Genomic DNA, 14,557 nt, shown 5'->3' with positions numbered 1-14,557 from the left:
ACAGAAAGGAGAGCCCCTGCTTCAGCTTTATGACAACGCGGCAATGAACTTCTCAGGAAGTGCGCCGGTAGTTGGGCCAGCCCGGGATGGTGGATTTCCATCACTGGATTGCCAGCAGAAAACATATGTCATGCCCGTAGAGGCTAAAGGGGAGCAAGGAAGAGGTCTTACTATGGAGCAATACAAAAGGATGGAGAAATGGATGAATTCAATGGAAGGATTTGGGCCTGTTGGCGCTTTAAGTCCCCATAAGTTATGTCTGGTGAAGGATTTGATCATTCCTCCTGACTTCAAGCTTCCGGCTTTTACTCTCTTTGATGGTACTAGAATCCCTCTAGATCATCTGACCATGTATTGTCGGAGGATGCAGCCATATGTTCATGATGAAAAGATATTGATTCACTTTTTCCAGGAAAGTTTGACGGGGAGTGCAACTCGGTGGTTTACAAGCTTAGATCCGTCTACTGTTGAGACCTGGGAGGATCTGGCTAACTTATTCCTTAAGAAGTACGAGCATAACATGGAGAAGGTCCCTACCATCTATGATCTTCAGTGTACTGTCATGAAGGAAGGAGAAAGTTTTCGGGATTGGGCCCATAGATGGAGAGACTTAGCATCCCAGATGCACCCTCCATTGGCGGACTTGAACGATCTTCTCAAAATCAACTTGCCTAGTTTTCAAGTCCGCTAGCTCCATCTTTGACTCAAGGAGTTGATGCTTCAAGTCGATGATGTAATGGAGGCACATCTGAGAACCCTGACAAAGACAATGAAAAGGTAATTATAAATTAATTCACACATACACTCATATTTAATAACTATGAGTAAGAGGAATACCCAAAGAAGCATATGCAAGCCAAAATCCTCGCCTTTGGGAAGTTTATTAAAGAATTCTCTATCCTTACTGGAGATAGAAAAGCGAAGTTTCTCAATGGGGAAAGTAGAATATCTAATATTTAGAGACAAAGGATCACTTTCCAAACCTTTGAACATACTGTTGTGATCATCCAAAGACGGAGGACAAAAGATACTTATGTCGAAAGAAGAGGGTGCGAACCTAGTATCACCTCTTAGAGAGGAAAAGTCGCCGCCTCTGGCTCCTCCCAAGGAATGAGGACCATGGCGGAGCACAAATGGAAAAGGCAATCCCTTCGTCGAGGAAACACCGATCAAGGAAGCTGAGGACCCTTCGACAGGTTGAGGAGTTCCAAAGCCACTACCCTAGGGGTTAAACTTAGGCATAGGAAGGTTAGGAATGGACACAGTTCTCAAAGATACAGAAGATCCACTTGTGGGAAGAGCATCTATAACGAAATGAGTGATAAGTGTAAAGACTATGCAATTACAAAGAAAACTAAGCAAAGAAAGACGTACTATGGCTTAAGGAAAGAGAATGCTCACTAGAACTATCTTGGCAGTCTTCATCCTTTTTATCCTCCTCACTCTCAGACTCTGTATCAGCTACTATCGAGACCATGGGAGGTGGGGTTGAAGTTGATACTGTAGAACGCTTCCTCTTGCACGGTTGGGAGGGAGGAATATTAAAATGCTGCCAGATTGCCTCCAAAGATACACCAGAAGGAAGGCATGAGAAACCACGATAGAAAGGCGTGTAGCCAAACAATACTGGAGCAGATCTCCAAAATTTATCACCAGGCCTAGAGCTTGAGTAAGAGTCATTAAGAATTTCATTCACAACCGGGCTAAGATCATCTGGTAGAGCAGGAATGTTACTTGGAACAAGAGAAATCAACAAAGAAAAATATAAGAATGAGATAGGATAAAGAATAAGCATACCTAAAGGTCGAGCCCTATGAGGGCTAAAACCCTAGTGCCCAGAGATGAGCATGTAGTCAACGTCCTTGTTAGAGTTTGAAAGGCAATGATGAAGATTGGTCAAGGAAAAGAACTCTTGGAAGAAAGGTCCGAATGGGACACGAATCCTACACTCCGACAGAATGAACATTGGGATCTTGATATACTCGGGAGAAAGATCTTTATCATCATCAAATGGGACTGGAATATCACAAGGGGGAAAACCTGATATTTCTCTTTGAAGAAGACTAATTTATCAGGAATAGAAATAAAGTCCCCAAACTTTCCCATAAGAAAACCTATAAATCAACAAAGGTACAATCCAAACTCAATAGGAGAAAGAAATGTTTTTCGAAAACTGAAAATTCAAAAAAATTCCAAAGAAGCCTTTAAGGCCTAAGGAAATAAGCTCGCCCAAAAGGGGGCCTCCAAAGGAAGGTAGGCACCAGGCCCGAGGGGGCTACTCTCCCCCTAGGGAGATGCTGCCCCGAGGGAGATGAAGCCCCAGAAGGAGATGCAACCCCCTACAAAAAAAAGCCCTAGAATTACCTCTTGAAATGCAGAAACAAGATTTTCCAATAGAAAGATTGTGAAAAATTTTCACAGAATGAAGAATGAATAATATTTATAGTAGATACAAAGACTCCTAAATCCTAATGCTACTAGGAGATTGTTTTTGAATAAGAACAAAGACCTTTAGATTTATCTTAACATTCTTAGGGTAAATTAAAAGGCTGGGGGGTATTTGTGGAGGAAATATTTAAAGATACGTACAAAATCAAGATACGTATATGAGCTTATTTCTTCCATATGAGTAAAAGGATACGGAGTTATACAGATCCAACTGCTTTGGTTCAAATGCCAAGAAGGAGGCGATTTAGACAGCAGTTACTGTAGGGCTGGAAGAGGTTATCATATTTCAAGGAAGACAACACAACTGCACCCAACCTCCATAATCGCATCAAACCTTCTAACACTATAAACACATGTATCATTTCAACATTTGAAACACACTCACTTTTTTAATAAAAGATCAGATCTTCGTGGACTAGGTAAGTTGCTAAACCACGTATATCTTTGTATTCTTGTATTATTTTATACGTTCTTTCTTTCTACATCACTTTTTCCCTCGGTTTAAAAATTGCATAGACAATTAGAAACACTCGCATTAGAGTATCTTAATAGATTCTCTATTTTATCTACTCGAACATCATTTTTTGACAATTTAATAAAAATACATCAATATCTTTATAATAATTCTCTACAATATTAAAATATTATTTGTTTATATTAAAATTTTCTTAAGACGACATGTCCATACTTTTTGGAGAGAGGAGAGAGAAGAGATTATATTATAATATTATATTATATTTTATGTTTAGGCTCTTCTTAAAAGTAGAGAACCATACACGTCGGGTGTCAGCCTAGCTGATTCTCATTCGTGTATTTCTATTTGGTGGTGAGTTGGAGGGTCACATGTGTGATGCATGTATATACTTTTATTGCCAAAGAAGTAGAGAACTATATCTATTTGGCAAAATATAACATTTGGTCCCTCAACTATACTCCTAGTTTTATGGTCATCCTTAAACTTTTTTTACTCTTAACTTCATCCTTCAACTATGGAAAGATATCTATTTCTTCATTCAAGTGAAAGAGTAGCTGAAAAAATCCAACGCGACAACTATTTGATATATCCGAGTAATCCTAGTTAGCAAACTTTGACAATATCAACGATATTATCTATAAACAATTAATATCTATCACTTTTAGTGTTGAAACTATACAACAAAATGGTTTAGGGATTTTGAAGAGTTAGGTATTTTGGGAATTTTGTGAAATGACATGTGTAAAATTTAAGGCAAGTGGGATGACAAGTATAAAATTATGGCAACTGGGATGTCACGTATGATTTTCTGATGCCGAAATCATTTGATGGACGAACGGGGTACCTTCGAATAGTTGAGGAATGATTTTAAGAGCAAAAAAAAAAAAATTAAGGACAAAAATGAAATCAATGGTATAATTGAGGGATCAAATGTATATTTTTGCCCTATTTTTATAGATATTGCTACAGTTGTATTTTTGCTACTAGTTTCTATTTGGCTGACTGCCTGTTTGTATAGTTATTTGGGTAGGCAATGGGCTGGTTGCAAGAGTAATTAAGAAAATAAAAACAGGCGCAAAACCTGCCAAATGCAAGGTCAAAGTCCATAAAGGACGGCTCTTGCTTCAACTCCACAACTTCTTCTCTTTAGTCATGGTAGTGCACACGTCGATTCCACCTTTCTAGACCTTCTAGAAACACTACCCCGCCTACATATACGCCCGCCACCATATTCTCCTCCACCGTCGCGCATCGTGAATTTCCTCCCCACACACTTCTCCGACCTAGGGTTTTGTCAGGGTGATTTGGGATTAAATTCGAAATCAAGAACTATGCCTCCGTTTGTAACCTCAAATCACGACAATAACCACCCGCCTGAATTGGGATCGATATCGAAACCGAAATCCAACGTAATCTCTGTCAACGTTGGTGGCCAAATCTTCCAAACCACCAAGCAAACCCTAGCCCTAGCTGGCCCCAAATCGATACTTTTTTGGCTCGCCAGTGATTCCTCACAGCAATTCCTCGATCGTGATCCTGAGTTGTTTGCCATCCTCATGTCTCTTCTTAGAACTAGAAATCTCTCATCCAAAACTAAGTCGTTTGATATTGAAGACATAATCACAGAGTCCAGATTCTATGACCTGGAGTCGGTTTTGGTGAATTCATTGTCCAATCCTTCTCAGTTTAAGGCCTTTGGCCTTGAAAAAGCTTTGATTTTGCCCCTAAACGGCCGGGATTCTCCTTCTGCTATAGCCACGACGCCGTTTGGGACCGTACATGTATCTCATGGTAGCAAGATTACGTCTTTTGACTGGTCGTTGAGGCGGAAGTCGACGATCATGACCCAGTTTACAGCCGTTGATTCCCTCTTAGCAATTTCACCGGATTTAGCTGCCGCCGGGGCCACCGATTTCTCTGGTCTGTAGATTATCGATCTTGCAAAGGGTTTTGTTAGAGAGACCCTGAATTGGGAGTATGCCACCAAGTCGAGCTCCACGGTTCAAGCCATTGGTTCCTCACCAGACTTGTTCTTCATGAGCTTTGAGTCCGGTAGGCGAAACTCCAATTCAATTATGGTTTATGATTTGCATAGCTTGTTGCCAGTTACTGAGATTGGTCATAATGAAATCTATGGAGTCAATTTAGATTCAGCAATCCCCGCCACGAAACTTAGGTGGATTTCTGGGTTTAACTTGGTGATGGCAACAGGTTCGCATAGTGGGCCATCTGGTGTTTCCGGTAACATTAAATTGTGGGATATTAGGACAGGACGTGCAGTTTGGGAGTTGAAAGAGAAGGTGGATCGTTTTGCTGATGTTGCAGTGTCTGATAATATGTCAGGCTTGTTTAAAATTGGGGTCAATTCAGGGGAGGTGTCTTATTTGGATTTAAGGAAATTAGAAGAAGAGAAAGGGAGTTCATGGCATTGCCTTGGTGATGGGAGGAAAGTGATGAACGGGAAGAAAGAGGGTTTTGGAAGCAAGATTGAAGGTCATGGAAATCAAGTGTTTTATGGCAAAGGAGGGGATATAGAGATGTGGTCAGAGGTGGTGATGAGTTCAACTAGAAGGAGCTCAGAAGGGCTTGGGGATACGGTTTTTAGGAAGAATTTGATGGGGAGAGTCAAGGATATGCAAGGCTCTAAGGTCACCAACTTGGCTTTTGGAGGGAACAAGATGTTTGTGACTCGCAAGGATCAACAGTATGTTGAAGTTTGGCTAAGTCCAGGCAGAAGATTATGATCTCAGACATGGGTTAGTTGGAATTTGTATATAGAAGTAGTACTAGCTAATATTTATTCTTTGGCAACAGTCAGCAAATTTTGTTGTATGAACATGGGTTTGTTACACTTTTAAAGTGCCCAGTGGTGTATCTGAGTTTACGGGAGCCCTGGGCAAACTCTAAAAAAGGGGCCCCTTAATTTTTTTTCCCGTTATTATCATATAGTTCCCCGTTATTATCATATAGTTCTTAAAAGTCAAGCTCTTAAAAAAATATTACTTAAATATGACTCTTCTAGCATTTTGAGATGCAAACTCATGAATAACGTTAGTATATTCAACTTTTTCCGTCAAATCACTTTCAATAGACAACATAGCTAACCCATTTAACATTTCTTGCGACATTGTGGACCCGAAGATATGATTTTATTAACTTTAACTTTGAAAAACTTCTCTCTGCGGAGGCTACTGTTACTGGAATAGTTAACAATATTCTATATGCAATCCATGCATTTGGAAAACCACCATCCATTGTTTGCAAATGATTTAGTATTTTAATAGGCTTTTTTATTTCTTTAGGTAAAATGTTACACAAAACTTTTAATTCTAAAGCTAAATATCTTCCATCAATATCATAAAAAGTGTCACGCTTCAAAAAATTCTCAAGTTTAGTGCAATATGATATTAAACTTTGATTATCAATGGATTGTAACTTCTTCAAATCAAACAAAAATCCAAAAGTCTCTCCATATAATTGAAGTTGTTCAAACCTACTTCTAAAAGAAGAAATAGATTTATCCACTATGTATAGAAAGTAATCAACTCTAAAGGATTCCTCAGCTGAACGTATTAAATCTTCATTATTAATTTCATCAAATTGTCTCTTTTTTTGAATTATTCGTTTTGTTTTAAAAATAGGTTCAATTTCCATTGAACTAGCTACTTCTTTAGCTTTAATCATGGCATCCACAAATCCACTCTCTCTATATTGTTCAAAAAATAAAATAAGTCTACTTAGCTTTTCTACGGCAATCTTAATATCCATATCTTCAGTTTGAAGGGTTTTACTAACACAATTTACAGCAAATAATAAATTATGTCATATTATCAAACTAACTAAAAACTAAAAACTCTCAATTTCATTTGTTGCTAAGGATTGGGCTTCACTCTTTGTCTTTGGATCTTCACTAGTATTAGCCAAGTCAATTAAAGCATCTCTAACTTGTAAAGTTTGGTATCGCATTGCTTTAACACTCTCAACACGACTTTCCCAACGTGTTTGTGAAAATGACTTAAGAGTGAGATTTTTAACATAAGACATCAAAACATTCCACCTTTTTGTAGATGATGCAAACAATGAATATATGCGTTGAACAACTCCAAAGAAAGATATAGCTCTTTCACAAGAGTTGCCCATATCACAAAGTACTAGATTAAGACTATGACAACCACAAGGTGTGTAAAATGCTCTAGGATTCTCCATAAGCAACCTATTTTGAACACCTTTGTGTTTTCCTTTCATATTTAATCCATTATCATATCCTTGTCCTCTTATGTCACCAACATTAAGATCAAGAGTATTTAAAATATCTTTGAGCACATTAAAAAGCCCTAGCCCCGATGTATCATCTACTTTTATAAATTGGATAAAAAATTCCTCAACTTTTATTGGTTTGACAGAAATATCCACACATCGCAATATTAGGGACATTTGTTCGTCATGACTTATATCAGGAGTACAATCAAGTATAACAGAAAAATATTTTGCCTTCTTTACTCTTCCTATAATTGCACTTTTAATTTCATTGGCTAAGAGTAGGATCAACTCATTTTGTATTTTTGGACTAAGACAATGATAGTGAATTGATTTATTTTTAACTCGTTGAATATGTTCTTGCATGATTGTATCAAACTCTCCAATCATCTCAATAAAACCTAAAAAGTTTCCATTTCTACCTTTATAAAGCTTCTCCCTATGACCACGGAATGCTAAATTATTTCTTGCAAGAGTTTTTACAAGGGCTATTATTCGTATTAACACTTGTTTCCAATGCTCTTTCTCCCTATCTATTTGTTCTTGCACACTTTTATCAATTGTTTCAAGTTTATTCGACCTCACTTGCAATTCCATCCATTTGGTCATGCAAACTAGGTGTTCACTACTAGTTTCATGAGCTCTAAATCGTTCACTAAGATGTTTCCAATCATTAAAACCATCCGTCGTCAACCGGGAAGTGTTTTGGTCTTGCTTGAATAACTTACAACAAAAGCAATATACTTTGTCCTTAACTACGGAATCTACGAGCCATTTCCTATATTGTCTCTCCATTCAATAACGCTCGTTCATAATGAATAGATGAAAAATGCCTACCAAGATCATCAATACAAAAATCAACATCAAGAATTCTAATTGGACCTTTTTCCACTAGTAGGTCTATAAAATTTTGACTAACTTTATCCCAATTTCCTGGATCATAAATGTTTAATGGTCCAATTTCATTATCATCTATTGGTAAAATTTCTTCTTCATTGTCTTGATCACTTATTCTAATTTCTTCTTCCTTATCACCTATTGTTTCTTCTTCTTTATCTTGTTCATTTTCAACTACATCACTCATCATCGGTGGATTTGTTTCTTCTTCAACATTAGATGTTGAGCCACCTCTTTGTTTACTAGGTAAAAATTTATCAAGAGATCCTACTAAAGATCGAACTAATTCTTCTTCTTTTTTCTGTTTTCTTTTTTCATAACCTGACTTGTATTTTCAACAACAATACAAGAAAAATAAAACAAACAAATGGCAGGAAGCAGGACAGGAGCAGTAAATACACCACACAAAGAGATTATCAAAATTGAAATCAGAATAGAATACACCTGAGTGGCTGAGTCCTGATAAGATATGAAGCTGGGTCATGGAGAGCAGAATGAGCAAAGTTCTGAGTCACCAAGCACGGCACCACCACTCACCAAGCACTTGCACAGTTGCACGGCAAATACAATAATACACCAAATCACCAATTCCAAATAACACCAACACCAAGACACCAAGTAGGCAACTATTCATATAATATTTAGATTTTAATAATAATCTGCAAAAGATTAGCTATTATGAAAATTGGGAAAAAGAAATCATGATTCATGAAGATAAATTGATAAACAAAAAAAACCTTAGAAAATTGAAAACATTACCTGCAAGGCTGCAACCTAGTCGGCCCTAAAGCTTTCTCTCGAGTCTCGCCAGTCAACAAACACAAGAAGAGAATCAATCAATCGCTCGATTAGAGAATGGGGGAGAGTCGTGAGAGGTGAGATCGACAGACCGTGAGACTGAGAATGATGAGATACGAATACAGAATAGTGGAATATGATGGATGGGGAGAATTGGAGAAGAGGCTGTTATTCATGGGCTAAAACTTTTCTTACTTTGGCTTGGGCCCTCAGGCCCTCACTTTTATTAGATTGTTTTGACTCTTACTTGCTTTTTTATGGGCTTTATAAGTAAGTAGACTTATGGGTTTTTTAAATAGGTTGGTGTTATTCTAACTAAAATTTTTTTTAGGGGCCCTAGGCGAGGGCCCAGCTTGCCCAGGCCCAGGGCCGCCCCTGAAAGTGCCTTGTATTCTGTAAAGCATTGTATTCATCAATCCAAAGGAAATTGTTGAAAGTCAGTGTGCTACTTGTTAAAAGATCTCCGTTTTACACTGGTTGGAATCTTGAAAGAATTTGCTCTACATCATGTATGATATAGACTGCCACATCTCAAGTTTTTGTTGCCATTCATATAGCTTTTTGTTTGAGGCACTTGCCTTCTGCATGGATGATACATCATATTTATTTTACTATCCTTATGTCCTCTGGTTCGCTTATCCTATTGATCATGCGCTAAGATGAAAGACATAATCTATAAGATTACTTTTTCAATTGAAGAAAATGTCTTCTGAATCTCTCTTGACATTCGGTTGTGTTGACTGTATTATTTTGTTTTTATTATTTGCAATCCCAGTTCAGTCATGATGTTTGTACCTTTGCAGAAACAGGGAACTACAGAATAAAAGTCAGCGTAGAGCGGATTGGGTTGGCGGTCTGAGTTTAGAGTTGGCCCAGTTGTTTGGTGAGCCAAACGCATGTTTGGCAGAGAAATTTTCGGTTACCAAAAGAAAACATTTGGTAATGGAAAGGAAGAAATATTGGCTCCCTTTTTTGCTGTCATAAGCTTAAACATCTATAAACTTATGTGGCCATGGGTGTTAGTCCTAGCTGGTGCATCTTGGATTTAGTTGATAGCTGGAGGTGAATTTTAGTAAACAGTTGGTTGAATGTAGTCTCTGGTGAAATTTGCCTCAATCTTGTTTAGATGCACAAGCCAAAGAATGTGATCTGATCACCAACTGCTATTTTTTAGTTGAATGACTGTAGTGTTGCTGGATGGTACCACAAAGCCAAATAAGGACTTGAAGAAGATAATCTCCTCAAGCAGGTTGGCAGTCGAGTCAATAATCCTCTCCTTGCCATTGAAATTTCGGTTAGTTTTGTTATTTTAGACAAATCAACCGGCAAATTGATAAGGAGATGAGCTGAGTAGTGTTCTCTGTAGTTTCATTTGCAGACAACGTTCCACGTTTTTATTTTTGTTCGCAGGTTACTACTACCCACTTGATGCAAAAGGTTGAGGTATGCAGAACTGCAGAAATAATGTTCGCTTTTTTTGTGGCCGTCGTACTTGAATGGACAACAAAAGAAGGTAGAACATGTTTGCTTGTCAACCAATGTATCCCGTTGCTTGGTGCAAGCCATCTTGATCCTGTGATACTTTCTCCCTCTTGTTGCAGTCAGTGTTAGGGCTTTGCAGTCTGCAATGGAGAGAAACCTTGGATTTAGGACTCTTTGAGATGTTATAGTAACTATTTCAATGGAGTGGTTTGACATCAAGAAAATCATCTATTTGGTTTGTATAACCTAGGCATTCATGTCTCTGTAAATTGTTGTTTATACCTGTTGCTTAAACTGTTGTGGAAGTAACATTATTGGTGAAGTAACATTTCAACATAATTTGATGAAATACAGTCCTCTTGGGCATTTGCTTGCTTGACATAAAGAACACATTGCTATCTTTGTCATCATCAACATTTAAGAAAAAGAGAATCGTTCAAATTTTCAGTATCTTATTATAAAATAGAGTACATGTAATATCTCCAATTGCCAGGCTGATTAACTATGAAATCGCTATAAATATATGTTAGTTCTTTTCTTTAAGCTTCACAATTATATATGATCACTCAGTACTTTCTTCTTCTTTTTTCCAAATAACATGGACCCGCAATCACAATCATTGGTGTTTTGTATTGGGTAAACTTATGGCCTCGCGTAATAATCCACAAATCACACGATTCACACTTATTAAGTTAGAATAATACTTGAGACCCTTAAAAAGTGACCCTCAAAAATACCCCCATTTAATGTGGAGTGTTGGATGTGAATTGGGCCCTATATGTGTGTTTTTAATCAATGATTATTTTAATGCCACATAGATTTGGGGGAGTTTTGGGGGTCAAATTTTGAGGGTCTCTAACATTGTCCATCAAGTTAACACATGGTAATTTCATGTATCGAACCCACTTCTTCCAAAGACATAAAGCTCCCTCCTAACCAATTAGGCTAGAAGTTTATTCCTAAAACCACTCTATACTTGATCTTTTGGTTTCAATACTTATGCTATACACATACATACATGATAAGTCATCTCTATCTTCTCCTCCAAGAATCATGCACAAATCAGACAAGTCAGCAGCAATATCCTCTCCACCAATCAAGCACAAATCTCCATCTGATTGATCCACACTTATGCTTGATATAGTCTTCACGAATATCACGAGACAGACACAAGTCAATAGCCTAGCATTGATGTGTATTATTCATTTGTATTATTCTCATTAAATGCTGTGTATATTTAGCATTGACTTCTCACTGTATAAAGAGTGAGCATTGTAACTCTATGAAATATAATACAAATCATTACTGTATTATCGAGTCTTTTATGGTATCGGAGCCCTTCCATTTCCTAACTTCATCTTCATCATAACTCTGTCTTTACCTCTTCAACCATGGCTGCAAATCCTGAGGTCACGGTTTTACCCACCAACAAAGATCTCTCCTCATCCTCATCCTCATCCTCTTATTCTTCTATTTCTCAAGTCATCTCACTAAAATGACCTTATGGGTTACATAGATGGAACACGACCCTGTCCACAAGAAAATGATCCTCAGCGTGCGACTTGGAACCGTCAAGATCGTCTACTCCTTCTTGCTATTCAAACTACTGTCCATGGACCAGCAGGCCCACTTGTGTCATGGTGCAAAAAGGCCAAAGAAGCTTGGAGTTCTCTAAAGACAGCATATGCCAACAAGTCTAACACTCGAATGGTGAGCCTTATTGATGCACTCACCAAAGTCAGTCAAGAAGGTAAAAGTATCTCAGATTACATGCAATCAGTCAAAACCATTATTGACGATCTTGCTGTGATTGGTCATGATCTGAGTGATGGAGAAATAGTAGTCTATACACTCAATGGTCTCACAAATGACTACAAGGAAATTAAAGCGACTTTGCGTGCCGGGAAACTCCAATTTCTTTTGAAGAATTAGTGGAAAATTAACTTGACTATGAGACCAGTCTCAAGACCTTGGATTCAACAAAGGATGATCACCCTATTACTGCTCAATTTTCACAAAAACAGAACTACAAAAAGGGACGAACCAACACTTTCACCAACAATAGCTATCGTGGAGGACATGGACAATATGGTAATACTGGGTCTCGTGGCAATCAATTTCATCACTCTGGAAATCGAGGTAATGTTAGTCATGGCTCTCACAATTGGAAGCACTCTGCCAATGGATCCCAATCCCGGCCAGTTTGTCAATTATGTGACAAAATTGGTCATGTTGCAAAATTCTGCCGCTCCAAGCCATTACCATCGAATTGGCCTCAAGCCAATTACACTGCTCATGACATGTCCGTCAATCAATCGGGATGGCTTGTTGACTCCGGCGCTTCCCATCATATTACATCGGACCTACAAAATCTCTCCATTCATTCCGAATATGGCGGTAATGATGACATAATTGTTGACGATGGTAAGAATATTCCTATTACTCATACTGGTTCTACTGCTCTTAAGTCCAATAATACCATTTTTCAACTAAATAATGTTTTGTGTGCCCCTAAAATCAAGAAAAATTTACTTTCTGTCTCCCAATTTTGTTCTCAAAATCACACATCTATTGAATTCTTTCCTGATTTTTTTCTTGTGAAGATCTAACTACGGGGGCATCCTTGGTACGAGGCCGGAGTAGAGGTCACGTGTATGAATGGCCAACTTCAGTGATCAGTCATTTTTCTTCTCCAACTTACTCGGCCATGCCCGCAATTCAATCCAATTCGTCCTCTCCATCACTTCATCTCTGGCACAATCGTCTTGGTCATCCATCATCCAAGATTCTTCATCACATGGTTACCAAAAATGCTTTACCCTTATCTAAGTCCAATTTACTTCATCACTCCTGCAATGCATGCTTATGTAATAAAAGCCATAAACTTCCATTTGGTATTTCTTCCTTGAAATGTTCACGTCCATTAGAAATTATTTTTATGGATGTCTGGGGTCCTGCTCCCTTACTCTCTTTTGATAATTTTCGTTATTATGTCATTTTTGTGGATTACTTCACCAAATACACCTGGCTTTATCCCATCAAAAACAAATCTGATGTCTCCATCATTTTTGCTCGGTTTCAACCTCTTGTTGAACGGTATTTCTCCACCAAAATTCAAACCTTATACACTAATGGGAGTGGTGAAGCTACTAGTCTTGGACACCTTCTATCCAAATCTGGCATTCAACACCTAAAATCCCCCCCTCACACACCTGAACATATTGGCACAGCTGAATGCAAACATCGACATATAGTCGAAACTGCACTCACCTTACTTCACCATGCTGCCCTCCCCATTAAATATTGGACCTCAGCCTTTCAAGCTGCTGTTTGTCTAATTAATCGAATGCCATCCGCAACCACACATCTTAAATCCCCATTTTTTCATTTGTTTCGCCACTCTCCTAACTATCTATCACTCAAAGTCTTTGGCTGTCTTTGTTACCCATGGTTACGACCATACACCTCCCACAAACTCGAATCTCGTTCCCGACCATGTATCTTTGTAGGTTACTCTCTCTCCCACCATGCCTATCTATGTCTTGACCCCACCACCAACAAAATTTTTACCTCTCGTCACGTTATCTTTATTGAAACTATCTTCCTGTTTACACAAATCACATCTCCTCAATCTTTTGTCCCTACTATTACCAACTGGTCTTCTAAATCCTCTTTAGACACATGTTCTCCCTCTTCCACCGTACCCACACCTATCCACCAGCAACTACCCATTCCACACACTGCTCCTACAACACCAATCTCCGACAATGTCCAAACCTCACCTTCCACCTCTCCAGATGCCAATTTACCTCCTTCATGCAGTTCTGAATCACTGAACTTGGACTCCTCATTATCGGGCTCTCACTCTCAGCAGCTCCGCCATGATGCCTCTTCATCCTCACAGGTACATCTCTCATCCCCAGTACACTTATCAGCTCCATCTCCCTCGTAAAACCCAAACACTCATCCATATAACACACGCCTCCACAATAATATTGTCAAACCCAGACAAATTCTTGATCTTCATGCCACTAAAAACTCTCCTGCTATCATTGAACCTTCAACCTTTAAACAAGCTCAACATCATCAGGAATGGCGAAAAGCCATGAGTGATGAGTATGACGCTCTCCTTGCTAACCATACATGGACCCTTGTTCCCAAAACCTCCACACAAAATGTTATTGATTGTAAATGGGTTTA

At 38.4% G+C, this 14,557-nt stretch overlaps 1 protein-coding gene and 1 pseudogene across 1 annotated transcript; one reads left to right on the top strand and one right to left on the bottom strand.

Annotated features, from left to right (window-relative positions):
• The first annotated feature begins 650 nt into the window (after positions 1-650).
• LOC119987182 lies at positions 651-9,387 on the top strand (annotated as a pseudogene).
• LOC119987183 (zinc finger MYM-type protein 1-like) lies at positions 4,780-9,206 on the bottom strand. Its single transcript, XM_038831989.1, has 2 exons — positions 8,837-9,206; positions 4,780-8,736 (listed from the first exon to the last, which is right to left on the bottom strand). Exon 2 carries the CDS (start codon positions 7,973-7,975, stop codon positions 6,770-6,772), a length of 1,206 nt encoding a protein of 401 aa, XP_038687917.1. The 5' UTR covers positions 7,976-8,736; positions 8,837-9,206; the 3' UTR covers positions 4,780-6,769.
• Positions 9,388-14,557: the final 5,170 nt, after the last annotated feature.

This window comes from Tripterygium wilfordii, chromosome 20 (assembly GCF_013401445.1).
Source record: "Tripterygium wilfordii isolate XIE 37 chromosome 20, ASM1340144v1, whole genome shotgun sequence".
In the NCBI taxonomy this organism is placed as follows: Eukaryota; Viridiplantae; Streptophyta; class Magnoliopsida; order Celastrales; family Celastraceae; genus Tripterygium; species Tripterygium wilfordii.
This window is presented reverse-complemented; position numbering and strand designations above follow the sequence as displayed.